At 49.4% G+C, this 27,366-nt stretch overlaps 11 protein-coding genes across 11 annotated transcripts; 6 read left to right on the forward strand and 5 right to left on the reverse strand.

Moving 5' to 3' along the window:
- Positions 1-73: 73 nt before the first annotated feature.
- F9C07_2058245 (fungal-specific transcription factor domain-containing protein) lies at positions 74-2,023 on the forward strand (the record flags this gene model as incomplete). Its single annotated transcript, XM_071508610.1, has 3 exons — positions 74-153; positions 213-249; positions 311-2,023. 3 exons carry the CDS (start codon positions 74-76, stop codon positions 2,021-2,023), a joined length of 1,830 nt encoding a protein of 609 aa, XP_071366068.1.
- A 525-nt stretch (positions 2,024-2,548) lies between these two features.
- F9C07_2280157 (putative vitamin H transporter) lies at positions 2,549-4,265 on the reverse strand (the record flags this gene model as incomplete). The annotated part of the gene is made up of 6 exons (XM_041289156.1): positions 2,549-2,695; positions 2,749-3,159; positions 3,212-3,642; positions 3,707-3,834; positions 3,894-4,010; positions 4,081-4,265. The coding sequence occupies 6 exons, from the start codon at positions 4,263-4,265 to the stop codon at positions 2,549-2,551; spliced, it is 1,419 nt and encodes a 472-aa protein (XP_041140037.1).
- A 573-nt stretch (positions 4,266-4,838) lies between these two features.
- On the forward strand, positions 4,839-6,047 carry F9C07_11138 (putative short chain alcohol dehydrogenase; the record flags this gene model as incomplete). Its single annotated transcript, XM_041289173.2, has 3 exons — positions 4,839-5,519; positions 5,570-5,680; positions 5,739-6,047. The coding sequence occupies 3 exons, from the start codon at positions 4,839-4,841 to the stop codon at positions 6,045-6,047; spliced, it is 1,101 nt and encodes a 366-aa protein (XP_041140036.2).
- Positions 6,048-9,773: 3,726 nt separating this feature from the next.
- Positions 9,774-12,420, forward strand: F9C07_11139 (ubiquitin-specific protease; the record flags this gene model as incomplete). The annotated part of the gene is made up of 4 exons (XM_071507558.1): positions 9,774-9,809; positions 10,035-10,175; positions 10,246-10,259; positions 10,344-12,420. The coding sequence occupies 4 exons, from the start codon at positions 9,774-9,776 to the stop codon at positions 12,418-12,420; spliced, it is 2,268 nt and encodes a 755-aa protein (XP_071366069.1).
- Positions 12,421-13,218: 798 nt separating this feature from the next.
- On the forward strand, positions 13,219-13,449 carry F9C07_11140 (uncharacterized protein; the record flags this gene model as incomplete). Its single annotated transcript, XM_071507559.1, has 2 exons — positions 13,219-13,311; positions 13,339-13,449. 2 exons carry the CDS (start codon positions 13,219-13,221, stop codon positions 13,447-13,449), a joined length of 204 nt encoding a protein of 67 aa, XP_071366070.1.
- Positions 13,450-13,534: 85 nt separating this feature from the next.
- Positions 13,535-14,004, reverse strand: F9C07_2228770 (protein transport protein YOS1; the record flags this gene model as incomplete). Its single annotated transcript, XM_071509833.1, has 3 exons — positions 13,535-13,590; positions 13,725-13,835; positions 13,911-14,004. The coding sequence occupies 3 exons, from the start codon at positions 14,002-14,004 to the stop codon at positions 13,535-13,537; spliced, it is 261 nt and encodes an 86-aa protein (XP_071366071.1).
- Positions 14,005-15,390: 1,386 nt separating this feature from the next.
- F9C07_11141 (putative alpha-1,6-mannosyltransferase subunit) lies at positions 15,391-17,192 on the forward strand (the record flags this gene model as incomplete). The annotated part of the gene is made up of 3 exons (XM_041289171.1): positions 15,391-15,409; positions 15,469-15,747; positions 15,805-17,192. 3 exons carry the CDS (start codon positions 15,391-15,393, stop codon positions 17,190-17,192), a joined length of 1,686 nt encoding a protein of 561 aa, XP_041140033.1.
- Positions 17,193-17,499: 307 nt separating this feature from the next.
- F9C07_11142 (putative dynactin subunit) lies at positions 17,500-19,091 on the reverse strand (the record flags this gene model as incomplete). Its single annotated transcript, XM_041289180.1, has 3 exons — positions 17,500-18,840; positions 18,914-18,973; positions 19,053-19,091. The coding sequence occupies 3 exons, from the start codon at positions 19,089-19,091 to the stop codon at positions 17,500-17,502; spliced, it is 1,440 nt and encodes a 479-aa protein (XP_041140032.1).
- Positions 19,092-19,640: 549 nt separating this feature from the next.
- On the reverse strand, positions 19,641-23,269 carry F9C07_2280163 (Aldehyde/histidinol dehydrogenase). The gene is made up of 4 exons (XM_041289179.2): positions 22,381-23,269; positions 21,679-22,316; positions 20,636-21,609; positions 19,641-20,563 (listed from the first exon to the last, which is right to left on the reverse strand). The coding sequence occupies exons 1-3, from the start codon at positions 23,120-23,122 to the stop codon at positions 21,193-21,195; spliced, it is 1,797 nt and encodes a 598-aa protein (XP_041140030.1). The 5' UTR covers positions 23,123-23,269; the 3' UTR covers positions 19,641-20,563; positions 20,636-21,192.
- Positions 19,853-20,755, forward strand: F9C07_11143 (uncharacterized protein; the record flags this gene model as incomplete). Its single annotated transcript, XM_041289170.1, has 4 exons — positions 19,853-19,906; positions 19,997-20,038; positions 20,108-20,563; positions 20,636-20,755. 4 exons carry the CDS (start codon positions 19,853-19,855, stop codon positions 20,753-20,755), a joined length of 672 nt encoding a protein of 223 aa, XP_041140031.1.
- On the reverse strand, positions 23,270-27,158 carry F9C07_2280164 (Calreticulin family-domain-containing protein). The gene is made up of 6 exons (XM_041289178.2): positions 27,069-27,158; positions 26,801-26,974; positions 26,456-26,738; positions 26,267-26,397; positions 25,552-26,205; positions 23,270-25,497 (listed from the first exon to the last, which is right to left on the reverse strand). Exons 2-6 carry the CDS (start codon positions 26,924-26,926, stop codon positions 25,003-25,005), a joined length of 1,689 nt encoding a protein of 562 aa, XP_041140029.1. The 5' UTR covers positions 26,927-26,974; positions 27,069-27,158; the 3' UTR covers positions 23,270-25,002.
- Positions 27,159-27,366: the final 208 nt, after the last annotated feature.

Here is a 27,366-nt window from a genome sequence, read left to right on the forward strand (position 1 = left end):
TGCAAAGTCCAACATCCTTGCATTGGTTGATATCGGCTGTCACATAATTGTTTATTTTTGGGCTTTCTCCACCATGCCGAACAATGGCCCGCAGAGTGGCATTCGGAAACAACGCAAATCTCGCGGGCGAGGCTTGCGAACTAACACGGGGTGGTCAGTCTCACTGGAATTTTTGCGCCTGTCATTTTGCGAGTAGTACTGATCGTCCTTAGCTTAATTTGCAAGCGTCGCCACGTCAAATGCGACGAGGTAAGTTGATCAGTCCACATAAAAACACTTGGGTAGTGGAAATTATCGCTTATCGTCAAAGATCCGCCCACAATGTGGACCATGCGCAAAAGGTCAACGGCCCTGCGTCTATGGGAACGGCATTGATACTTCATCTCACGCGTCTATGAGCACAACCCAGAGCCAAGATATCCCAACGGTGATAAGCTCCCAGGCACAGATTCACGAACCTCTGCAAGTGCTAGTGGATGCATGTCACCAAGAACACGCAATACAGCCAACCAATTTTAATCAAACATTAGCCCCTAATAGATCCGCTCGCCGTCCGATTTCGAGCAGATCAGTGTCATCTCCGCTTGTCGAATATGTACCTTCACCTGGTACGGAGTCATCAGCGACCTCATCGAGGGTGGCGCCCCTGAGCTGGTTTGAGCTTCTGGCTCAGGATGCTGCAAATGCAGACAGAGAGTTTTTGCTATCCCCTCAGCAGAGATTCCCATTGCCGACGGCAGACGAAGCTTCAATAAGCTCAACGCAAAGTCCGGCCTTTGAGCCACGAACTTTGAGAGAACGGGAAAGCTTTCAGGCGGCAGCATTTCACCATGACCCTGAAATGGGAAAGAAAGTTCCATTGGCAGCTGTTGATGAGCAGTCACAGGCTCTTCCGGACGTGCCATCTTCGTGGAGCACATCGGCTCCCATTCAACTATCGGAACAGGAGTTTCGGTTATTTACTCACTTTGTGCAGACGTTCAGCGGCTGGTTGGACTTTTTTGATTCATCCCAGCAGTTCTGTTCTGTCGTTCCCCATCTGGCTCTGAGAAACACCGGTCTGATGAAGGCGTTATTGGCGTTATCGGCGAGACATCTGACGCTTCTCAGGGAAACCCCTGGCGATCGTCGCGATTCTGACTCGTCATATTCAATTGATCGGAATGTCGCTGTTCGCTATTACTATGAAACACTACATTACCTGAACAAGGCTATGCGTTATCAATCATATGCTGGAAGCCAAGAGCTAATTGCCACAGCCCTTTTAATTAGTACCTATGAGATGATTGATGGCTCCAACCGGGACTGGGAGCGACATCTTAAAGGAGTGTTCTGGATACAGCGATATCAAAACAATCATGGTGAATGCGGAGGCCTCCGTCAAGCCGTGTGGTGGGCCTGGCTTAGACAGGATGTCTGGGTAGCAATGCGCGAGCGGCGCCGAGTCTTCAGTTTCTGGAGGCCACAAAAGCATGTTTCAGTCCTCACGATACCCGAACTAACGACCCGTGCAATCTACCTACTTGCACAGTGCGTCAACTACGCTTCACGGGAAGAGTCAGAATCGACTGACCTGGAGCAACGCTTGGAACGAGGGAACGAGTTACTCTATATGTTACAAGAATGGCAAGACTGTCTTCCGCGGGAATTCAGCCCACTCCCAGTACCTTCGAGCTCCGATGTCTTCCCCCCAATCTGGGTCAATCCCCCTCCTTGTGCGGCTGCTTTGCAATTTCATAGCCTAGCCAGGATCATAGTCATTCTACACCGTCCTTCCATTGGCGGACTTCAAGACTATCGAGCTGCGCAGAAACTTCTTACGTCCTCTCTTTGCACTATTTGTGGAATTGCTCGCACGAATGACGAAAATGATGACATGGCTTTTTTTGTCTCACTCCAGTGTCTATATGGAGGTAACTTGCCCCCCGCCAAGTGTTTTGCTATGTGTTTACCTCTAACTTCGTTTCAGCAGGGCTCGGTGTTCATACTCCCCATGAACGAGCTGCATTGCTTGATCTCCTAGACAAGTGTCAACGACGAATACGCTGGCCTGCGGATTCCTTAACAAAAGAACTTGAAGCTGAATATCAGAAAGATGAGCTCTCTGCCTTTGCTAGATGAGTTTGTATGACGTACGTAATATTGATCCAACTTTTGAATAGGGTGGCCAGATATGGACCATTAGTATCAGCGAAAAGCAAGGGTATTCTACAACGGCCAACAGAACCATCAAAGAATCTCTCCATTTGCGTCATATCTGAACTCCAGTTGACGGCCAGGAAGCGCCACCTTCTTTTATACCCTCAGGCACATTCCCTTCCAGCTAATGCGAGACGTCCGCGGCACAGTACGTTTCTGGATCACATGTGGTGTATTACCTACTATGGTATGCATTCGTCAAGGACTCATCATATATATATACATTTGTTCGTTATTCATATCAAGGGTCCTCTACCATTGTCGCCGCTAGTGATTAGGACGCGCCAGCTGGTCAACCTCATGCTCGTATCTTAAGATACAATCATGCGCAAACTCTGCAATCGCTGTCCTAATTATACTGCCTCGCATCTGATTTGGCTTTGCGACGAATCCAAACATGCAGAATCAGGAAGACAATCACCCCAACTGCCAACATGGCCGAAATCACAGCAAAGCCCATAATATATTTCGGGCTGTCCGAGTCTGGAAACAGATACTAATATAACGTTAGCAATAGCTTAGTCTGTGGATTGATAAGCAAATACATACGGAACCATAGATCTGGGCTAGGTTCCCTAGCGCGTTCACCAGCGCTAGGCTGACACCTCTAACCTGCGGCTGCATATCTGCGAAGGCCGAGGAGGCATAGGCAAGTGTACCTCCATTGGTTGCCCACAAACCGGCTGCCATGAGGACAAGAAGAGCATATCGAGCACTATAGTTATATACCGCACAAACAGCGATCGAGCATACAAGGGAGAATGTCAGCCAGGCAGCAATGACAACACCACGCCACAAAGGAATCTTGTCACTGAAATATGCTGTGATGCCAGTACAGACAAATGCTACTGCATAGATGGGGATTGTAAGGAAGTTGATTCTCATGGTGGAGGCATCGCCGAAAAGACCCTTGACCAGAGTCGGGTAGAAGTAAGAAAGCGTGCTGGCACCAACAATGACCTTAAGATCTGTCAGTATTGCGCAGGGCGAGAGAAAGGGTGAATCCAATTACCATGTATCCAATAACGAACATCCATGTCCGCCAGTCCTTCATTGATGCCAGGATAGCCTGCCATGGACTCAATCGCTCGCCACCATCCGTCATGGCCGTGACATTGTCTGATTCCAATCTTGCAATGGCGACGTATCGCTCTCTTTCGGATAGACGCTTAGTTGTGGCGGGAAAATCAGGAAGTATAAAAAAACTTATTAATGCGAATCCTACAGTAGCAGCTCCCTCAACAATAAACAGCCATCGCCATCCCCTAATGCCGTGTGCGCCTTCTAGGCCACCGACAATACCGGCAGCTATCAATCCACCAAACGCACCGGACAATACGGCGGCGGAAATATAGACACCAAATCGCTTCGATTGTTCGGTTTTCTTGTACCAGGAAGAGATAACAAGAAGTATGCCTGGTGCAAAACCAGACTCAACGCAACCTGTTGCGGTCAGTATATGGTCTTTTTATCAAAGCGCTTGATTGAATGGTCACAACATTCATACCTATCAACGTCCGTAATACAACGAGGTGCTTAAAGTCTTTCACGACACCCATGACACATGTCAGCGTCCCCCAAATCACCATAATTCCGGGAAGGAACAAAGAGGGCCGTGTTCGACTGAGTATGAGGCTATGGAGATGACAGTAGGTTAGCATAAGGATTATCTGAGACAATGGATGGCTGCTTACTTGCTAGGAACCTCAAGGACAACGTATCCGATGAAAAAGACAACTAGACAAATCGAATACTGGTCTGATGTCAGGTTAAGGTCTTCCTGCATCCCTGAGATCTTTGCATTTCCGATGCTATGTGCAAATGGGTATTAGTGTAATATCTTTGCTCCCGAGGTCTGAAAAGGATACAACGCCGACATACTTTGTTCGATCCATGTACGACAGGAGATACATGATCCACATTGTAGGAAGGAGCATCAGGTCAACCTTTCGCACGAGGGCAGCCTCTTCCTCGGGTGAGTATGGTGGCACAGTCTCCTCGCCAACATCCTCGATTTCCTTTGAGGAAAGGTCTTCCTTACCCTCCACTTCCAGATGGCCTGCCATTGAGAAGGTTGTATCGCACGGACAACCTTGAGAGTGAGGAAATCAGAGAAATGATGAACAGAAGGCAACACAACCAACAAACTGTTCTAGCTTTCTATGCCCTTGAAACTGGACGAGACAGTCGTGGCAACCCATCAACGGATATTTATACTTCCCTCAAGTATTAGACGTCGCATACCCAGGCCAACCAGCTGTAGCAAAGTGCCGCAGTCAGGCCATCGACGAGCCCATGGGAACGCGACATCTTCCCGCACGATAGTCTGTGCCCTCGGCAACAATCTAACCCGGGATGCCTCTAACAGACTAAAGCGCTGCCTGAATCCACCTCCGCAAAACCGGTACGGCTTCCCCGCAAACTCTGTTCATGATTGGGACCTGAAAAGGGTTTGGTGGTTCTATCCGAAGGGTTGTGCCTCGCGACGAGGCAGATCGGACCCACCTCGGAAATGCCCCAGGATATGCTCATATCCGCCCTTGTTGTTGATCTGGGGTCGGCCAAAGCACCTGCATCCACGGCCATTTTGTCTCATGACGTCAAGACAGTAGCTTTAAGCAATTAAATGCTATTACTTAATGCTCCGTGAGCCGAGATGCCTGCCTCGAGCCGAAATCAAGGGCTATGACGCAGTTTTGCATCCCACCCTCGGGGCATGGCCGATAAGAGTTGACGTCGCTCAGAATAATCGGCAGTTACCTTCCCCTCCATTTCTCCATTTAAATATTGAAGGACCTGGACATCTCTACCAGTTCCCTCATCCATATATTTGTTTTTCTTCCAGATTCACCATCACCATTGCCATCATGCCTCCTGCCGCGACCGAGAATGTTCCAGCTCCGGCTCCAGCTGCAGCTGCAGCTCCTAAGCCTGAAGCACAGCCATATCTCAGCACGATGCCTTCTTCGGACTTCAGCTGGCAGATTACCCTCGCGAACAAAGTAATCGCAATTACGGGCGCCAACCGCGGAATCGGTTTGGGAATCGCGGAGGTCTGTCTCGCGAACTCGGCCAAGTTCGTATACTCTTTCGACCTGATGGAGCCTGGAGAGGACTTTGCGGAGCTCCAGAAGAGATACAGCAACTTCCGCTATATTCAAACTGATGTGACGAGCGAAGAAAGTATTGAGAATGCTATCAACAAAGTGATTGAGGAAACGGGTCGGATCGATGGCTTGGTGGCCAACGCTGGAATGACCAAGCATCAGCCTGCACTCAAGTTTGACCGTGAACAATTGGATAAACTCTTCAATCTCAATGTGAGTGTTCCCCTGCCACTAGTGCACGATGATAGGCTAACAGGTATCAGGTTTTTGGTGCATACTTCTGCGCTCAAATTGTCGCACGCAAATTCATTGAGCTTGGCATCAAGGGGTCTATCGTCATGACTTCCAGTATGACTTCTTATCGACCAAATAGGGTGCGTATAGCTCGGTCCAGTCGCTTCAACGAAGGGCATCGCTAACCATTTCTTTCAGGCTGCCCCTTCTGCCCCTTACGGTGCGACCAAGGCCGCAGTCCGGAATATGTGTCACACACTGGCCATGGAGTGGAGCCAACATGGCATCCGCGTCAACAGCATTTCTCCCGGCTTCGTTCGTACCGCAATGACATACTACGTTGAGAAGTCTCCGGACTGGGATCTCAAGATGCAATACTACGGTGGTATGCCTCGTCTGGCCGACCCACGGGAGCTTGGTGGAGCGTACGTGTACCTCCTCAGCGACGCGAGCTCCTACACAACTGGTATTGATATCCCAATCGCTGGAATTGTGGGTGCGTGGTAATGGTGCTATGGATGATCGTTAAGACGTGGGCTATGCATTATATATATCCGGTGAACCAGTATGGTTGGCGTTGTTTTTGCTTTATAGATTGTTCAGTTTTCCAATGATAACCACTCGAGGCTTCCATATGTTTCCCATGCTGTAGACGGTATCACTGAATCTTCATGACCTACTCTTGACTGTCAGCGTTCAACACACTAGCAAGCTGTTCGACTATGTCACCATTTCTTTATCTTTTAGTTACTTCATTTCTTGGAGCCCTTTGTGGATTCACAAGGGCCTTTGTAGGTGTTTCTTTTTTGAAACGGTCCCGTTTTCCTATCGGTCGTTTCTACATGAATACTCAAAAAATACTCAAAAAATACTCAAACCAGAAGAAGTCAATCACTTGTATTTCTTGCTCGTTCAAATTATCTACTTTGGTTTTTGAAGAGGTTGTAACGGGTCTCGGCCGAGGTAAACGTGGTTTAACGTGACAATCTACTCCGTGTTTTCCCCCGGTCCAGTTAGTCCGTGGTTACAGAACTGGGGAAGCACAATTAGGGCGGTATGTCACCTGTCAGAGGCTGAATTATAATGCTGACGACAAACGGTGGACGCAAAAGCGAACACAAAGCGGCGCATTGTCAACCCCAAAACGGACAAGGGAGTATCCAGATGGGGGTGGGCATTACGTGGATATACTACGTAAGATAATCATCGAGTAGAACAATAAGCTTTAACATCGTAATATAGCGGAGAACGTCAATGTGCCGCAATCGATCATTTTGTCGACCCTGTCATCTGCCACTGGCAAGAAGTTTGTTTGGGAGGCTTGGGGACATATATATAGTAGTGTGAAAGGGGGCCTTATCCGGGTGCATGAAAACAGTAACATATCGGATATCTATACTAAAGCATAATTATCGACAGAGCTTCGCCCGAGTTAAGCTCTCATTGCAGATAGATGGTTGTTGGAATTAAGATCAAAGCTGTTCATTACGAGGTGGCTGTCCAGCTCACTGCCCTCCACTCCCCACGGCAGGGCCTCCGTCCATAGGAGCAGCAGTCAGCCCACATAGCCTAAGTCTCGTGAGGGGGGGGGCGAGAGCACTGTTTAAACGCCCACGGCAGTTTAGTTTAAGAGCTCAGGGGTGGATTTGTCCAATGAGCCTTGCGCTGGTCTCCGTGGATCAACTACCAGTAATTCTAATTTGCTGGTGTCACATATCGGTCAGTGCTAGTGTTCTTTCGGTATGATGTTGCCTGGCTTGGGGCCAGCCACACACGAATGTCCTGGGAGATTTAGTATGGGAAACTGGACTGGATGTTGTGGCGTCTTACTTCTACCACTGTAACATAGGTTGAGGTATGATGTCGTCCATTGTGTGGTATTGTTCGTCGGGTTCTTAATCTTACTTCTCCAGAATCATCCATGTTCTTTGACAGATGTAGCAAAAAGAGATAATCCAACGGTCAACCAGAATAGGGCATTGTCCTGACCGTAACCGGAAATGCGACGGAAAGTCTGGAAACGTATCCAGCCGGAATCCACTCGGTATGACGCTAGTATCTTCAATGTTGGGGTGAGGAGAAAGGTGGGGCTCGATAAATTATGCGATTGGTCGGAAGTACATATTCCTATCATGGCCGCTGTTTCCACGTGGTTCTGCGGTAGCGTGATTCCATAATACATACCACATGTTACCGATGTATCGCGTGGAGGTGTTAACCCTGTTCTGTAATGTATAAAGAGGCAGTATCCAGATTACACCCAGATTCTGGTTCTCTGCCTGGCTGGTTAAGATTGCAATTTAAATCATCGCTACTACTAAGCCTAGCCAAATTGGAAATCTACATTCTGGGATCTGATTTCCGTTCCTGGGTTATTAGTTGAGGCGCCCAGGAACAAAGCGCTTCCATCACTGGCCCGCCCCCCACTGTGGTGAGGCAGCTTCATATCGGATCCATCACACAATTCACCTGTTTTCTCACTAGAGCCAAAGGCTGTCTCGGCGATGAACCATGTTCAATTCCACCGTTGAGGCCTTCAAGTCGCACCACAAAAGATCACCCATGGTGGCTGACAGAAGCATGACATCTCGACCCTTCGGCTGATTCGGTCCCTCAGCCTCCCCGTTGCACAAGGCAGAGAGAGAACCGCAAAAGTGTTAAGGGAAAGAGAGCCAAGCCATCGCCAAAGGGCTGGTGACGAATAAGATTCCTGGTAATCAACGCTCCGATTCCTGTCGATGCAACCCTGGCGACGGTAATAATGCGAGTCATTATTATTAGTAGCACAGTATTTGCTTGCTCTGAGCGGAGGCTTGCGTTCCAAGGGGTGGCCAGCTGTTCTTTCCACGCGGTTTTCTTGTTCATTGAGTTTGGAGTTTTGCGTTTGAAAATGCCGCATGGCATCCATACATGACATGGGCTTTTCAACGACGGTGAACTTACTTTTCAGACCAAAAAAGGGCGGATTCTGCCCGATCGCATGTCCTATTTCGGAAGGGAACACTGGACCCATGACTTATTCAAAGTCCCTGTGGTTCTAGAAAACTCTCTTGCTGATAGGTTTGTGGAGGAGGGTCGGGGGGTGGTAGACATCCTACATACGGGATACATTAGTTACGGGACCATAGTAACAAGGAAGTTGTTCCTTCCTTTTTGCAGACAGGGTCCAAAGAGCAGAATTTTCTTTATATGATTCTAGAGGAATCGAGAACCGTGAAATCATACATAGATGACTGGTTCCTCCCGACAGATATCTGGTACATACATACAGCCGACCGGGTACGGACAAAGCCCCATACAACCAGTAATACCGACGCCGATACATACACAAGCCTCCTCCAGAACAGGAACTTTCAGGTACCGAACCCAATATGAAAGCAGTTACAGCCATAATGGGGAGGTGCAGTTACGATGGACAATGGCTGTGAATTCCGATCAGAAATAGTAGCAACTCTTTTACTTTATCAATAAGAATCCAGAAAGATTGAGTTTTATTATATCCCTCAAGATTTCCCCCCTCATTTTTCCCCAACCGCCAATCCACACGTCCGCCCGTCGAAGTCGCCCCAAATGGCTTGGGGCCCGCGCACCATCCGTCATAAGCTGAACAGTAATCAATCGTTCGCTCTCTAACTCCGTCACTACCGATCTGAGTTACCATTCTCAATATCCGACCCATTCATTCTCTCTCCTCTTTCCACAACTCCCCCCCTTCGTGTCTTTCTCTCCCTTCCTCTCTTTCTCCCTTCTTGTCTTCCCCTTTACATGGTCTTTTAGTTCTTACTTGCTAGACCTCTAGAACCTAGATTCATTGATCGGTTTCTTTGTTTGCTCGCTTGTTAAGGTTCCAGCTTAGCCTGAATTTCCCCTGCGTACTTTACGGGGTGCCCCCACAGCTCTCGATTCCGCCGCCCGTTCACATTCCGCCCCATTCCTCGTTCACACCCTCCAGCGCTTCTTTCACTTCCATCGACTCCGCGGACCTTCTAAACCTTATGCCTCACGCTGTTCCTTGTCACCTTACGTAGTGGTTACCATCCGATCTACCAAATCCAATCCAATTGTCCTTTTCTCCTCTGGCCGCTCATCTCTCCGCTTGTCGCATCGTCCGTTCGTTTGCGCGTTGTCTGACCAACGCCTGTTCGGCCCCTCCAGCGGCCCTGCTGTCGGCTTCTGCTTCAAAAACCGTCAGATGAAGCTTGAAATCGCGAGTCAAGATCTGTTGTGACAATTATGGGGTCGTTTCTAAGGAGTCTACGCAGAGATGTGGTGAGTGGTTCTGTCCTCGTTTTGCCTTCCGGTCTTTTGTCTCGTTTCGCCATCGTGATAGGGTCTCTTTTCCAGGGTGTGGCGAAGGACATACCAAGATAAGCAAGAAAGGAAAGAGAGAAACAGGAAAAAAAAATCCAAGAAGAGGAAGGAGGGGGAGCGGCTCTACCAAACCATATTCCTATTTACCCTGCGAAACTAAATGCTAATTCTCGATTTGTCCAGGGACCTCCCACACCCTCAGTTGGGGCGACTCCCGCAAAGAAAGAACCACCAGTGCCCCCGGTGACCCCTTTAGAAAAGATGCTCCAGGATATGGGTGCGATCCGCGAGGATGGTAGTGACAAGTTTTTTGGGATGGAGAATGTGAGTCTGGCTGTGTCGTGATTTTTGGAATGCTATGTATCATGGTGCTAATGTTGTCTTCTATTTTTAGTACGGTAATACCTGGTAAGTCGATGTGTACTTGGTCTCGGGCAGCTTGCACTTGCAGAGGTGCGAAACGGAGCACATTACTGACGCTCATCTCGCCAGTTATTGTAATTCGATCCTACAGTGTCTATATTATTCCGTTCCTTTTCGAGAGGCTGTCGTTAATTACCCGACCCGAACTCCTATAGAGAGTCTGGAAGCGGCGCTGGCAAATACTCTTCGCTATCAAAACTTCGCCGCCAACTTGGAAGCCGAGGCGCTGGCCGAGAAACAGAAAGCTGCCAATGCCCAGCGTCCTGGCGCGCCTCCGAATCAACCGCAAAAACCAGAGGACAAAGACTCGCCTGAATATAAGAAGAAGATGGCATTACAGACGCTGCCCCTCTTGGAGACTAAGAACAACGCGACCAGCTATGGAATGTCAGAGTCCCTCTTCACGTCGTTGAAAGACTTATTCGAGTCTGTTGTCGCAAGCCAGTCACGGATAGGTATAATCCGACCACAGCACTTTTTGGATGTTCTCCGACGCGAACACGAAATGTTTCGGACTGCCATGCATCAAGATGCCCATGAATTCCTAAACCTACTTCTCAACGAAGTTGTTGCGAACGTGGAGGCAGAGGCATCTAAACAACCTGAACCAGAGAGAAGTCTTCCTCCAGCTGAAAGCGCAGACTCGACTGAGCTATCGGGAAGTTCAGGCTCTAAAACACCCAACACTACTCGCTGGGTACATGAATTATTTGAAGGGACTTTGACCTCGGAAACACAGTGTTTAACTTGCGAGAAGGTTTCGCAACGTGACGAAGTTTTCTTGGACTTGTCGGTAGATCTTGAACAGCACTCGTCGGTTACGTCGTGTTTGAGGAAGTTCTCAGCGGAGGAGATGCTTTGCGAAAGAAACAAGTTCCACTGTGATAACTGCGGTGGTCTTCAAGAGGCGGAAAAGAGGATGAAAATCAAGCGCCTGCCTCGGATTCTGGCCCTGCACCTCAAACGATTCAAATATACCGAAGACCTGCAACGACTTCAAAAGCTGTTCCATAGGGTTGTATATCCCTATCACCTTCGCCTTTTCAATACGACAGACGATGCGGAGGACCCGGATCGTTTATACGAGCTGTATGCAGTGGTGGTGCATATCGGTGGCGGGCCATATCATGGACACTATGTCGCCATTATTAAAACACAAGATCGCGGATGGTTGCTGTTTGACGATGAGATGGTAGAGCCTGTGGACAAGAACTATGTCCGTAATTTCTTTGGTGACAGGCCAGGCCTCGCCTGCGCCTACGTCCTATTCTATCAGGAGACCACACTTGAGGCTGTTATGAAAGAACAAGAGCAAGAAAACATGGACCTAAACACGAGCGTCGCCGATATCAACGACTCAACCTTAAAACAGAATGGCTATCCTCTATCTCCAGGGTTGGCCCATGTTCACAGCGCATCTCAGATACCATCACCCAGTGAACCAGCCCGATTCAGCAATCTCCAACGGGCCCCTACTGCACCTCCTTTATTCCCTCACCCGGAACATGCAGACTCTGAAAGTTCCCCCGCAGATCCTTCGACTACTGCATCTGCCACCCCTCCTGTTCCACCAATACCGGACATTCATTCTCTCCCTCTCAGCCCCAAGAAGAGCGACTCTCATTTCAAAAAGGAACGGGCCAAAGAGGAAAAGGAGCGAAAAGCAAACGAGAAAGAAAAAGAGAAACAGCGCCGGAGGGATCAGGAAGCGAGAATCAGAGAACAGCGACGAGAGGATGCTGAAATCCGAGCTGCGCTCGAGGCGAGCAAGGCGTCCAAGGCCGAGGAAGATCGTCGACATTCCCCCGATGACACCAAGAAGTCAAGCCATGGCTTGAGCCGTCTGAAGCGCGGTAGCAAGAGCTTCAGCCATCGGCTCGGCAAAGATAAAGAGAATCGAGTTTCTTCATCCAGTCACTCAGCAACACCTATTGCGGAACACCCACCATCAAGAAACGGGGCCTCCGAATCACAGCAACAACTACCTAACGGCCAATCTCCAGGTTCTCATGGCTTACATACTAGACATACAGGACTGGATGAAGAGCGGGATACACTCAAAGATCCCAAACACGACAGAAGCGGACATCATGGAAAATGGAGGAGTTTCAGTCTCAAGAAGAAGTCATTTAGCATTCTTTCATGAGCCTTTCTTCTCGTCCCGGTATTTCGGCGACAAGTATCGGCGATGTTTTTCTGCACATAGAACGCTCGTTTTCCGTACATATTTCGATGTATCATCACCTTTATCTTCATACCGGTTGAATGGATCTTTCGGCGGCATATTTCACAGTCCCGCGCATCTTCTGGCAAGGATCCCATAGGAACCGGTTATGTTTTACTTCTTCGTGCGTTTTTGCTTCTTATCGCATACGATGCATTCCATTTGCTTGTTGTTTTAGCCACCACTCTATATCTTCGATTCATCAACTTTGTGATACCCGTGCCTGGGTCACATAGCTGGGCAAATGAGGCGTTTGGCGTGTTCATTTCTGTTTCACATTGCTTTTCAAATGAGCTGGCAATTTATGGCAAGGGGTTCAGGTCTGTTCAGGTTTTGGGAACGGTGCGCAAATTCTGAAAAAGAAAAGAACAGCAGAGCATTTTACTGTACTGTAGGTAGGATGGGCGACATGTCCATCCTTTCGCCATGTATATCGTGTTCTATTACTCTAGGGGATGTCCACACAAATAGACAAGGTTGTATGAAACCAGCACGATGCGTGAATCTAAATGCAACGGCGGAATATTCTCCTTCAAAGAGCCGATCGAACCATCTAACCACTTGAATCCAGGTATACATATGTAGTATATCATTTGAAGCTTTTTCAAGGAATCCATATTTTCACGCTAAACCACAGAACAAGAAAGAGAAACTCTATAGAAACAACCATTTACTCATATAGTCACATTGCAACGCGACAACGCCACTCCCAGGCCACAAATGTCCCATCCAGACAATCAGGAACAGAAACAGCTCCATTCTCGACTGCAGTTCGCCGCAATTTGCTCCATCACCCAGCTACCAAAGGCCGATGTATGCTTTTTTACATGAGATTCTCAGATCGACACTCGTGCGCTCGTGCATCGTTTCTCTCAGGAAGCAAAACGTTCACTGGTTATTTGGATGGGTTCGAGATACCGGGTGTTGTGGCAAGCATTGCATTCCATCTAGCTAGCTCACAGGGTGTCCGGTCGATCGCTCGGCAATAGGATCAATCAAAAAACTCCGCAGGTTTCAAAACAAAGTAACCGGTCGCTCAACCGAGAATAATCGAATATACAATGATTATAGTATTAATGACGATAAGGGGTACTGGCGCAGAGACAAGTCATTAGCACTCAATCCAAAACATGTATACAGACATGCTCCCGGGCTCATAATCTCAAACAGAGACCACCCAGGCAACCAGCACAGGTAGATAGAAAGGTAAGACATCAACAACATACTTCGCATAACAGTCCGCACACTAGCAATCAGATCTACCGTTTTAGCCTTGACGCTGGTACTATCGTATGAGGTGCCGAAGGCAGGGTCAGCTTGGCTGCGACCCCATCCGACTGTGTAGAGGTTATTAGATTAGCTGGGTGTTCGCTTTTGCTTGTGAGGGGGGATAGGTCATCGACTCGACGTACTTCTGGCGAGAAAGCGGTCTTCGCTTAGGATTGCGATTGCATTTGTTATTAGGACGGCGACGTAGACAAGGCGTCCGAGGCCGAAGAGGAACATTTTGGATTGCGGTGTTGGGTGTGTTAAGTTGCGGAGTGGGTTTGGAGAAGGTGAGGTGTCTTGGTCCGTCGATAACGATAAATGCCCACTCCGCGGACACGGGACTCGAGCCAAGACTCTTCCTCTTTCTAACAGTATACTTTTTTCTCCTTGATATTTTATAACACTAGAAATCGAGACCTTTCAATTGCGTGCTCCATGGATACTTCTAGTACTTCTACCCCTGCGGAATGTACTCTACAGCCTTCAGGAGTCATTACCTTCACCACTAGGGGGCGCGTCCTCGATAGACTTCCCTCTATCCTCTCCCGCGCCGGAGTTGTTAGATGGTCTCGATCAGGATGATCTAGATATTGATCAAGACGAGGAGATGGATGAAGGAACAGCCGAAGAAACAGCAGATTATCCAAAATTCCGTACCCGGGAGAAGCTACATTATATGGCTGACGCTTTGGAGCATATTGGATAGAGTGCAGAGGGATTTTTACGTGCATAGACAAACTCAGCAGTCCAGCTTTGACAGTCAAAATATTGTACAAGAGAGAAACGTCAGGCGTATTTCCGAAAAACAATAGACAGGCTGGCACTTACAAAATGATCTCTACGATCCAGCTATTCTTACAGAGGAACTGACTATGCTGGAGGAAAGCAATATTTTAATCAATTCGATCTCCAGGGTACAATTGAGGATATTGATTCCAACCAAGCTACCAAGATAATCAAGACAACAGCACCTAGTTGGTACCGATCAATCTGGAAATGTCTGGTTAATAAACGCTCGTCTCGTCCAAGTTATCAAACCACTCGTCATACCGGTAATATAAACGCCAAGCACCACAAGGTTCTTTTCTTTATAACTTGCCTTGTCTGTCATTCAAGAGCTCCAAAGAAATCTCCTTATTTGGCGTCGATACTCACAGTCTATCTCCAGGGCTCGGGGGTAAAGCGACATGTTGTTTGAAAACTTTCGGAACTGGGTATAGGTCAATCTTATGTTCATGGAAATGCGCTCCTCAAGAGGATATTTAAAAGTCAGGCGGCATAGTATTCTCTCTACCGCATATTCTTTGAACTATATATAACCGTGGCTGGTGTACACACATTACTCTTGACTATGTAGAAACAATGATTAGTCATCATCCTCAGTAGTGCTTGAGCTCGCTTTGTATGATATAGTAGCAGTAACTCGACCAAATAAGGCCTTTTTGATACTTAGAAAAAAAAAATTATGTGAGTATTTTAATATATATAATTATTGAATCTGCTTTGTGATTGACTTGCCACCACACTGGACGTAACTCCGGAAAAGTTGTCCCCGGTTTTCTGCCACCTGCTTGATTGGATTGGTCTACGTGTGCTTCAAACCACAACTCCAACTGCGGCACAATGGGGAAAGCTGATGCTGGTATGATTGGTTTTTTGAGCTTCAACGATATAGTTGCTAATATCTACTGCTCTGCTCAGCCTTCATACTCCTTCTTGGCGCTATTCCAGCGCTCATACTCCTCCACCTTTATCAAGCTCCCTACACCAAGGTAGAGGAGTCTTTCCATGTCCAAGCCGTTCATGACATTCTCTCATATGGCATCCCAACTCAAAATGTTGCCGAGACTCTACGCGCCAAATATGATCATTTCACCTTCCCCGGTGCTGTGCCCCGGACATTTGTCGGAGCTGCCGTCCTGTCTGCATTCTCGCAGCCATTCATCTGGTTGAATGACACGATTGATCGGCAACTACTCGGTATAAAAGCCTTCGTATAGCCGCTTTGTAGCGCTCTAACTAACGATGTAAACTCAGCACGAGCCATTCTGGGCCTGTTCAATGCTCTGTCTTTGCTCTCCTTTGCATCCGGACTGCGACGAGCGTTCGGAAAGACTACAGCGATCTGGTACCTGCTCTACCAGGCAAGCCAATTCCATGTTCTTTACTATGCATCGCGGACACTGTCCAACATGTTCGCATTCGGGCTATCTACCCTAGCGCTGCGATGCCTTCTCCAGGACCATTCCCAATCAGCAACCTCCAAGACGTATAGAAACCGGTGTCGGTTATCCCTATGTCTGCTGACCATAGCCGGTATTATCTTCCGTTCGGAACTGGCTATCTTCCTTGCTACAAACACCATCTTTCTTTTTCTCACAGGACGTATCGGCATCCAACGTGAGATAATTCCAGCCGGGCTACTAGGTCTACTCCTCGGCTTAGGGACTACCGTACTTGTGGATTCATTCTTCTGGCAGAAGTACCCGCTCTGGCCAGAGCTAGAAGCATTCATATTCAACGTCATCCACGGTCAATCATCCGCCTGGGGCACACATCCATGGCACTTCTACTTCACGAACGCCATCCCTCGCCTCCTCCTAAACCCCCTAGTCTATCTAGTCGGGCTTCCATTCGCCTTATTCCAGCCATCAACCCGATCCGCAGCAGCATACCTGCTCATCCCCTCACTTACCTTCATAGCCATCTACAGCCTCCAACCCCACAAAGAATGGCGATTCATCATCTACACCATCCCCCCACTAACCGCCGCCTCCGCCCTAGGGGCATCCTACATCTGGACACACCGGACCAAATCCCTCCTCTACCGTCTTCTCTCCCTGGCCATGATCCTGTCCACCCTCGCCTCACTACTCTGCTCAACTTTCATCCTCCTCCCCGCTTCCTCCGCAAACTACCCAGGTGCACACGCCCTCAATTCCCTCCATAACCACGCCCACAGCACTAAACCCACCATCTCCGTCCATCTGGGAAACCTCGCGTGTCAAACAGGCGTCACCCGGTTCCTCGAAATGCCTAGTCCACTAGAAAATTCAACCCCAACTTGGACATACGACAAAACCGAGAACGAAACCCTCAAGTCCACATCTTCTTTCTGGAGCCAATTCGACTACCTCCTCATCGAACCGGGGGAAGAAGAAGTGAAGGTCCGATCTCTCTCGGGACCTGATCGTTGGGAAGACGTGGATGTCGTTGAGGGATTCGCGGGTCTGAGGATCGTTCGGCCTGGTGAAGAGGCTGTGGGTCCAGTTGAGGAGCGGGTTCTGACGAAGTTTGTTGGGGAAGATGGGGCTCGGCTTTGGAGAACTGGTCGGGAGTTTGCTCGTCGGGCTGTTACTCGGGGTTGGTGGGTTGAGGTGAGGATGGATCCAAAGATTAAGATTTTGGGACGCGTTTCTGTTTAGGTTTTTTTTTGTGTTCCTTTTACTGTACTTATATCGATTGGGGTGGATTTGTTTCAGTATATATTCCATCTCGTATCTTATTGTTTAGAGATCTCGGAGCTCGCGCGGGTATCTGCGCAGAAAGCGTTTATCATAGGTTATGTATGGGCCGAGTTCTTTGAGAACCGTTCATTACTGATGCATTACGTCTAGAACGAGGCAACAGTGTACAGCAAGCATCCGCCAGCTTTATATGCATATATGAACATTAGAAGAATCTTAAAGCAAAACTTGGGTATTTCCATCATTCCAACAAAGTCCCAGTCAATCATGCCTCCTTACTTTCCAATCGATCCAATCTAGCCTCCAAATCACGCACCCAGGGCTCAACAAGCGCGATATTGCTCTTCAAAGCCGCCTCTCCCTGGTTCATCTTTTCTTCAACAACATGCAGCCCCTCGCGCCATTGGTCGATCTCCCGCGCCATGTCGGCTTGGCGTCGTTCCAGCTCGTCAAGGGATTCAGAGGCTTGAGCGGCGCCTGCGTGGATGGCGCGGAGGGAGCGAAGTCGTTCCAGGACGCTGGGGAGAATGGGGTGGAGGGATTGAATGGTTGGTAAGGTGGCGTAGAGAGCTTGGACCTTCGTGGCTTGCTCATCACGTTGGGTCGCTGCGGGGTCGACTTCTGTGGCGGATGAGGAGGACACGGACATGTCGGAGGGTTCGAGAGCTGCGGTAGCGATGCGAGCATTTTGCGCAGCCTTAGCGGCATCGACGGCGCGCTTGCGTGCGGATGCGAGAGCTTCGGTGTCGGCGGTTAGCTTTCTCACGCGGGTCGACAGATTCTCGAGATGAGGTGTCGACACGGTTGTTGAAGGTGGAGCGGAACCTATTGTTGGGACCGCCGAGACAGGAGCCGGGCCGACAAGAATGTTCATTAGAGTAGTCAGACGGGACGTGAGGTGGTCTAGAGCCGGTAGGACGGGCTGGAGTGGTACATCCGAGCTCCCATCGGCGATGAAGGGGTTCGAGGAGCTGGAGATGCCCATCGCAGCCTCAACGAGCGCCAGCCGGCCGTCAAAGGCCGCAGCGTGCGCCAGAACACCAGAAGATGGAGCACTTGGGGGAGTCGTCTTCTTCTCCACCTTCTCAGTCGGTCCATCCGGCTTGTCAGGGTCATCAGGGGAAGTTTCAGAGATCTTTTTGGATAGTATCGCGGCTGCCGAGTGCGGCCCGGATGCGCTCCGGGAGGAGGCATAGAGATTATCCAACGCCCGACTTAATTCGAGCATTCCGTCGTCCAGTCCTTCCTTGTGCTCTGCCTGGGGTTCATTGGACTCTGATCCAGTTTGGCGGGAAGCCATCTCATCCTTCAATTCCTCCACTTCTCTGCGAAGACGAGCAAGTCTTCTGTCCAAACCCTCATCTTCGCTGTCGCTGAAGTCCCCTACTTCTTCCAAGCCATTCTCATCTCTTCGGCGTCTGCGACTCTTGCTCCTATATGCTTTCCGTTTCGTAGCGATACTGTCGGAGAAATTGACCTCGCGCGCATCAACGGTAGCCCCGAGGAAGTGAGCGCGCGCCTCATCCGCATTGATGCCTTGGCGGTCAATATCGGGGTTGGAGCCAGCATCATCGTCTGCGTTGGAATTGGTGCGGACTGTTGCAGTCTAATTGCGATAAATAAAATTACATAGTTAGAAGACAACTCCATATGTCAGTAGTTCAGATGTGGTGGCTAACCGGTACAGTGGACGCTTCATCGGTCAGATCGGGGGTCTCGTAGATATCGGGCGCGAGGTCCTACGCTCAAAACCATGGGTTAGTAGCACGATAGATATTGCAAGTATGGCGGTACCCGCATGAGAAAGAAATAATTTACCAGATCCGGAAGCCCCGCATATTTCTTATTGAAAGCCATGATCCGCCGATGCACTGACGGGGTGCAGAGTGTTTAGTTGGAGCATCTCGGAAGGAACTCCTTGTGAACTAAGTGTAAACTATGGGAACAGGGCGAATGGCGGTGGGTCTCCGCGTTGGCACGTGAAAGGGGCAGTTGCCCTTTTGGGCCTGAGGCATTGCACCATTTGATTAACAAGAAACACAGTCTTCCATATAAATGCACAAATACGTAATGGCTAGGGTGACATCTCCAGGTTCACATGATAGTGTAATCGTGTCGCATTCCAATGAAAGATGCAGATATACCAACGATTCTATAGGATGTTCCGTGCTGAAACAGGCATCTTTGTTTCAACGTTGGTTTGGCATTTGGCGCCAAGCAGTTTCCTTGACCATCATAGGACAACCAGTAAGGGGGGTGAACGCCATGGCGTCGAGATATGATATTAAAGTAGTAGTAGAAGCAGAAGAAAAAGGTGAACACATGCACGTGGTAACAGCCTCGGAGGTTGACATTCTGGGCAGGTCATGCCTAATCCGGTAGTTTGTGGAGGACGTGACTGGAACTCCCCGGAAAGGCACATGAATGTGACTTGCTCTTTCCCTGACATCAATTCATTTAAATACCATCCCCTCATAACCTCTCACTACCCCAGTGGTTCCCTCAGATTATTATTACTCGCATCCTCCTCCTCAGCACTAACTGTGGCTAACCTCCATCCATTTTTTATTTCTTGACTTGTATACTCATATCTCTTATCTAACCTACCCCGCATCACCATGGCTGCCCCCGCAGACATCACCATCAAGGACCTCAGTGGAGAGTGGACGATGGTATGTAGAAACCATGCTAATATTATTCTAAACACTCCCAAGTCAAGGAAGATTTCCCTGTGACAGGCTCTGACTCTTGTGCGTTCTTAGGACAAATCCCTCTCCAACCCCACTGAGCCCATTCTGGCCCTGGTAAGTTAGTCACAAACAAAGGCATATCTAGCCTTGACGAAAACAAACTGCTGACATCGTCGCGAATAGCAAGGAATGGGCTGGATGAAGCGTAAGGCTCTCAACATTGCAACCGTCACCCTCAGCGTCCACCAATACGCGGACGAGAAGGACCCCAAGGTCCTGCACGTCAACATCGACCAAACAGTCACCGGAGGTATCCCCGGCACAACCGAACACCGTATTACCGACTGGGAAGGACGGGAGCACGATGACCACGTCTTCGGGAAGGTCAGAGGTCAATCCCGCTTGATCCGGGGCTCGAAGGGCGACGATGGAAAATTCCGCCCTAACGTGGAAATCGCTACCAAGACCGATGACGAGGATGTGAAGAAGTTCCTGAAGGGCGAGATTCTGGCTGATGGAAAGGATACTGAGGGCTTCGTTGCTGACAACGTCGGTGAAGAGTATGGTGAGGGCGAGAGTCTCTTCCTCCAGAGCTTTGTGCAGAACCTGGACAGCACCGGCGGCTGGACTGCTGAACAAGTGCGTATCCCCTGCTATGTAAACCTTCGCATTGGCGCGAGATCACTGCAGATACTAACCTTGACTCTTTAGATCTGGGGCTTCGAAGTGATCGATGGAAAGCGCTACTACACTCGCCGTGTCGTCGTTGCCAAGGACGGCAAATATGAAAAGGCCCGTTTTGTGTACACCTTCATCAAGCGCCGGGAATAGTAGGTGTCATTTGCATTAGCGTTGAATGAATTTTCTTATTATTAGCCTTCACTTGTCTAAAATAGATCGGACTTGACTCGGAGACTTGGGTTCAATCCAGACCCACATGAACAGCAGCCACAGCTATACCTGTCAAAGGGAATAGACAGTCATAACAACACATACTTAACTGGTTCACTACTGTAGTATATAAGTCACAGTGGGTACAAAGTAATGGCATTGACATTTTGCCTAGTATCCCGCAAGGCAGGCACTGGTGGGAGTACTCGCCTGTAGTTGCAGACCAAGTACCCGCATTCCTTAGGGTATATTTATAGTATCTTCATCGCCGAAATGAGAATAGAAGGACAATGACAATTTCCTTAAAAAAAAGAACACATATCAAAAGAAACCCTGAAACTCGATAGACTTCATTATTTTAATACTTCACGGTCAATTTAGTGATGAGTGGGCATCACAACATGCGCCTTGGTGCTGACAGCATCCTCACTCCGCCACAAGCTCGTCACGGTCTTCTGCTGAGTGTAGAATTGCAAGCCAGGCTTGCCGTAGAATGTGTTAGCTCCACCACCGGCAATACTCTTCTTGTTTCCAGTGAAGGAAAACATGGGGAGAGGGACCGGGATGGGGACATTGATGCCAACTTGTCCGGCCTCAATGTCCTTCTGGAAACGTGACGCAGTAGAACCGGAACAGGTGAAGATGGCAGCTCCGTTGCCGTATTCATTCTTGTTGATGAGGTCGATGGCATCCTCAAGAGTAGGGACGCTAAGGCAGACCAGAACAGGACCGAAGATCTCTTCCTTGTAACAGGTCATCTCAGGGGTGACGTTCGTGATGATAGTGGGACCGACCTTTGAAAAGCACGGCATGTCAGCAATGGCATCATCAGTCATGAGATGGAGGAGAAATGGTTCTCTTACAAAGTTGCCGTTGGGGTACTTCTCAGGCTTGTAGCCCCTTCCGTCCAAAAGGATCTTTGCGCCCTCCTTCTCGGCACTAGCAATCAAATCTTCAATGCGCTTCTTGCTCTCCGGGCTGATAACAGGGCCAAGATCGGCACCCTCTTCAAATCCGCCATTGACATTCAATGCCTTGGCACGCTCAGCGATCTCAGGGAGCCATTCCTCGGTCTCACCAACCATAACCACAGTGCTCAAAGCCATGCAGCGCTGGCCAGCAGCGCCAAAAGCTGCTCCCACGATAGCATTCAAGGTGTGGTTCTTGTTGCAGTCGGGAAGGACAGCAGCATGGTTCTTGGCTCCCAGATTGGCCTGGACACGCTTGCCATTGGCGGAACCGCGAGTGTAGATGTACTCACCAGCACGGTTGCTACCGACAAAGCTGATTGCCTTAATGGCAGGCTCATCAATGATGAAGTCGACGGTCTTGGCGGAACCATGGACGATGTTGACGACACCAGCGGGGAAGCCAGCTTCCTTAGCCAGCTCCGCCAAGATCATGGCAGCGCCAGGGTCGCGCTCCGATGGCTTGAGGATCAGACAGTTACCCGTGATGGTAGCAATGGGAATACACCAAAGAGGAATCATTGCGGGGAAGTCTGCGGGGAGCGGTTAGCCTCGGAGAAGAGCGGTGGATCCTCCATGATGCAAGGGGGTGCTTACTGAAGGGGCAAATAGCCGCGACAACACCCAGGGGCTCCCTGTAGCTTCTAGTCTCCATATCCTTAGCAACTTCCAGCACTTCTCCTGTAAGCTGCGTAGTGATGCCACAGGCGGTCTCGGCAACCTGCAAGCCACGGAGAACATCACCCCTGGCATCGGCAAAAGTCTTGCCCTGTTCGAGAGTGATAGACGCAGCGAGACGGTCCCAGTTGGCGCGGATCAGACTGACGAACTTGAACATGATCTGCTGCCTAGCAATCACGCTCATTGCCCGCCATGCTGGGAATGCCTTCTCAGCGGACTCGACTGCGGCCCGCAACTCCTCATCTGTACTTTGGGGGACTCTAGTGACGAGATTGTTGGTGGCGGGGTCATGGAGGTCAATCCAAGTTGTAGCCTTAGAGGCAACAAATTCATTGTCCAGAAAGTTGGCCGTATCAATTGGGTTAGCAATCGGCTTGTGGTCCGTCGGGTACTCGGTAGCGGTTGTAGCCGCGGAAGTGGTTGCGGGGGTCATTTGGCGGGCGGTGGCGTGCAGTCTGCGCGCAGCAACGTTGGAAGCAGGAGAGGAAGAAGTTACAGAAGAAGCTCGACGAGCAAGAGCTGAAGAAGAAGACATCGAGGCAGTCATTAGAGAACGTGATGTTGCTGACCTGGCAGACGATGCGTTGGCAAGACTCGTGCGGGGAGACGCAGCGCGGAGTGTGGGGAGAGAACGGGCAAGGGACCGGCGGGCGGCCATAGTGACAGAGATATCAAAAGAGGTTATATAGGTAGAGAATAAAGAAAAGGAGGAACTATTAATGGGTAAGATGAAGCGTGAAAGAATAGACTACTGAGGGGGGGAAGAGGTCATAAATAGTAATCAGCTAGCAAGGAGGAGAGGAATGATACTACTAGTAGTATATTCCTCCCCATCCGACTGCCCCATACAGGTGCCGCTGCTTTTGTGGGGGTTGCACGTGAGAGCTCCTGGGCACGTCGGGTCACTCTCTGAACACGCACTGAGCACAACTTCGGATTACTCGCCGAGGGCCATATGACAGTCCACATGACAGCTGTTTGGTCTCTAAATTGCATACATGCGAAAGCTCTCGAGATCTATAGGATTTGTCAAGACGACCCTGGGTAGCATAGTTCAATCAGAGTCCTAATGCTCCTCACTGAGAATTTCAAACATTTTCTTCTTCAGTAGCCAATTCTTCAAATCAAATCTACCCTCCCCAAGAAGCCCTGCATCAACGACTTTTGTTATGGCTGTCAGTGGTGTATAAGCTTATTTGTTCATGAATGGTTAGGACACGCATTTCCTAGCACTGAACACGGCCGGGCCTGCTCGAAAAGCAAAAAGCGGCGGTATATTGGACCGAATCTGGAACAGGAAACTCAGAAATGCAGTTCGGTACTAAGTTCCCCGTATTGGAGAATCGATTCAACGGATTTCCTGATACGATCGCCGAGGGCAACCGATAACGCTGTTCGGCGCTTCGGACCAATCATGACCTCCAACCAGGAGCTACTTGCCGAATTCAATGCAACCAGACAAAGGAAGTTAATCGTACTAGTAGGGATTTCCCCGCGGAGTATGAACGCCATACTGTTTGCTCGCCCGAGACCCATTCGACAACGTCGTCTGTTTTCCAGATTCAGAATTCAAGACCCAATCCTATCGATTCATTTGGACATCGCCACAAGATGAAGGGAAGAAGCGGACTGAGGGAAGAAAACATAGAATGATCTCTTATCCTGCATGAATGACCAATACATCTCTTCGGCATATAATGATGATACATGGTGTTGATCATTGCGTTCTGCGATTGCCGTATATTTGTATACCAATCATATCATTCCGTAGCGCTTCTAGTTGTGCAAAAGTCAGTCCGTCGGCATTGCTATGTGCAGTATCGCTCGAGTATCTGTTCAGCTTACCTTGAATCCGCTGCACAAATTTTCGCCCAGCTCACAAACCCAATCGTTAGCCAGCCGTTGTCTGGAGATGAAGAGCTTGATTTGTTTTGGGCTTGAAGATCATGGAGTCATTATCTATTATCCTTTTTACCCCTTTTCGTTTGTGATTCGTACTCTCTTCTTCTTTCCCATGGTCAATGGTGTGTTTAGTGTTCTATGTGTTCTTATGTTAGCATAGGACAGCTAGGGACGTTGTTGGACACAGCATCTCTTTGTAACATGGGTAAAAGGCTGGCGGTTGCTATTTCGAGAACAAAGAATCAAGGGCTGGTCCTCAGCTTCATATTATTATCTTTCTACGAAACCTTTTAGCTTAATTGTTCATAAGCACTTGTATACGATGAGGCGAAAAGGCTAAGAGTTCATATTTTCAGAAGACAATAATACGGCAAATATTCTGGGGGTTAGCCGTAACGGTTTTCAAGCTAAAGAGCAAGGCTACTTTACAAGCTTCAGCAGAAACAGTTCCCTATCTGCATGCTCTCATATCTCATCAGAAGTGGTATGATTGCCTCAACGTTTATCACAGGAGACTGTTGGCTGAACGTGCAATACACGTCGGGTATGATATCAAAATTGAAAATGTCTGGGTTTAACTTTAATTGCTTCTTCCTACACTCATCCTCACTCTCCCTCGGGTATCATGGCACAATTTTACTGGGCAGAAGAACGGGTGGTACGCTTGCTGGCGCCGCCCTTGCCCGTGTCCGCAGAGCTGCTCACAGCCTCGCTGACCTTCTCCTTGGCAGCGCCTGCGGCCTCCTTGCCCTTCTTGACAGGGGCAGGGGCGGGGCTGCTGGCCTTGATGGCGCCCACGATGATGAGAACCATCGAGAGAACAAGGGCTCCCAAAGTACCGGCGACCTCAGGAGCTTGCTTAACGGCGTTCACGGGGTCCTGCTTGGCAAGTCCAACAAAGTGGTCGACCTTCTCACGGACGAAAGTGATGGGGTCTTCCTGGAAGCTAACACTGGTGGCAGGGGCAGTCTCCTCCTTCTTGGGCTTGGAGGCCTCCTCCTCGGCAACCTCAACGGGGTGCTTGACATCGAAAGTCTCCTTGCGGAGCTGCTCAGCATCCTCGGGGGAGTGGCCAATGTAGATGTTGTCGAACAGGATGTCGTTCTGCATAGTCCAGATTTCAAAGCCAATCTAGGGAATGTTAATTATACGAGACACAAATCATCCTAAAAGGGAGGTACTTACAGCGCCCATAGGCTCAAAGTTGGAGGGGGTCTTATCTTCAAAGTAAGCCGGGTTGGCGATCTTGCGGGGAGACCAGGGGCCCTTGTAGGCGGGGTTGTCGATCATAGGAGCAGTCCACTTGCCCTTGTAGGCAGGGTTCTTCTTCATCGGAGCGCTCCAGGGGCCACAGCCAGAGACGTCATTACACTTAGGGTTGGGAACAGTGGGGGGAATCCAATCGCCATCCTCCTCATCGTCCCAGTCCTCAGGCTTCTCGGCCTCGGGGTCGGGGATGCTGGTGGGCTCCTCCTCAAGCCAATCCTCGGGCTTGGTGGCTTCCTCGTCAACAATCTCGTAGGGGGCTTCCTCATCCCAGTCCTCGGGCTTGGTGGCCTCAGGGTCAGGAATCTTGACATCGTCAACCCAATCGTCGGGCTTCTTATCCTTGGGGTCATCGATCTCCTTCTCGGGGTTGACAGGAGGGTTGAAGTCCTCAAGCAAGGTGCCGTTCTTGACAGCCTCGCCATCAATGAGGATCTGGAAAGACTGGTCGGGACGGACAATCAAGGTGTACAAGGAAGTGACCTTGTTGGTGCGAGCAGCAGGAGGAGCCTTGAGGTGCTTCTCCTCGTACTCGCCAGTCTTGGGGTTCTTGTGGCGGAAGATGAAATGGACCTGATAATATATGAGTCGTAGCTCGGAGAGAGGTGACGTATAAGTATTTCCTAGAACGTACCTTGTTGGTAGCACCGCACTTGTCGGGGCCGAACATGATAACATAAGGGGTGGCGTTAGAGAACTCCTCGGCGTGGAGCTTCTTGTTCTCCTGGAGGAGCTTGAGGTAGGCGCCACCGCAAACGAGGGAGTCTACCAAGATGTATATTAGACACTGAACGTTTAACAGCTGTGTGGAGACAAAGCTTACTCTGCGGCTTGACCTCATACTGAACAACCAGGGTCTTGCCCTTGTTATCAATCTTCTTAGGGAATTTCGCCGAGATAGCATGGTGGGCGGCAGGGTTCTTTACAACGAGACCCTTGTCTCCGTCGATACCCTTGAAGACAGTGGGTTCCTCAACGGACCATTCACCGACGTAGGCCCAGTCCTCTTCCGTTTGGGAGTCATCCTTCTTCGCATGGGATGGCGTCCACCGAGATTCCCAATCATCGGTGAATTGCTCGAGGAAAGGAGCTTTGAGGGTGGTAGGCTAGGCGTTGTCAGCAAGCCGCGCAGAGACGGGGCGCACAAACACCGGGGGGAATAACTTACGGTGAAAGTTGGCTTCTCTACGACAGAGGTAGCGTCGGGGTTCTTCTCCGCCTCCTCAGCATGAGCATAGCCCATGAGAGTGGCCGAAGAAACCAGAGCGGAGGCAACAGCTGCGTTGAAACGCATGATGAATGATAACGGGCTCTCAAACTAAGAAGCCCGACTCGGTAGTAGCTTTAGGAAAGAAAGAAACAAATAAGCAAACGATCAAGCAATTGGTCCTCCGTAGAGGTTCGAGGGGGAAAAGAGTGTCAAGGTGAGAGCGTACCACAAGCTAACCGCACGACAGAAGGAAGAAGAGAGAGGAGAGGAGAAAGAGAAGACGAGTGTTGGGGAGGTTGATTATATGAAGCTGGGAAGGTAGCTTAAGTTCAATCTGGCCTCTTCCGCTGCCGCTTGCCCCTTGGGGTAAAGTTCCACCGACCCAAACAGGATTAGTGGCAGATTCTCCAATGTTCTGTCCAGTGTCCATTGATTCTAAAGAACCGTTTTATTGCTTTTTTTGTTTTCTCTCTTTGGTTGTCACGGTCTTAGCGTCCCTGTATGTTATTTGTAGTACTCCATAC

The sequence above is a fragment of the Aspergillus flavus genome, chromosome 1 (genome assembly GCF_009017415.1).
Source record: "Aspergillus flavus chromosome 1, complete sequence".
Classification (NCBI taxonomy): Eukaryota; Fungi; Ascomycota; class Eurotiomycetes; order Eurotiales; family Aspergillaceae; genus Aspergillus; species Aspergillus flavus.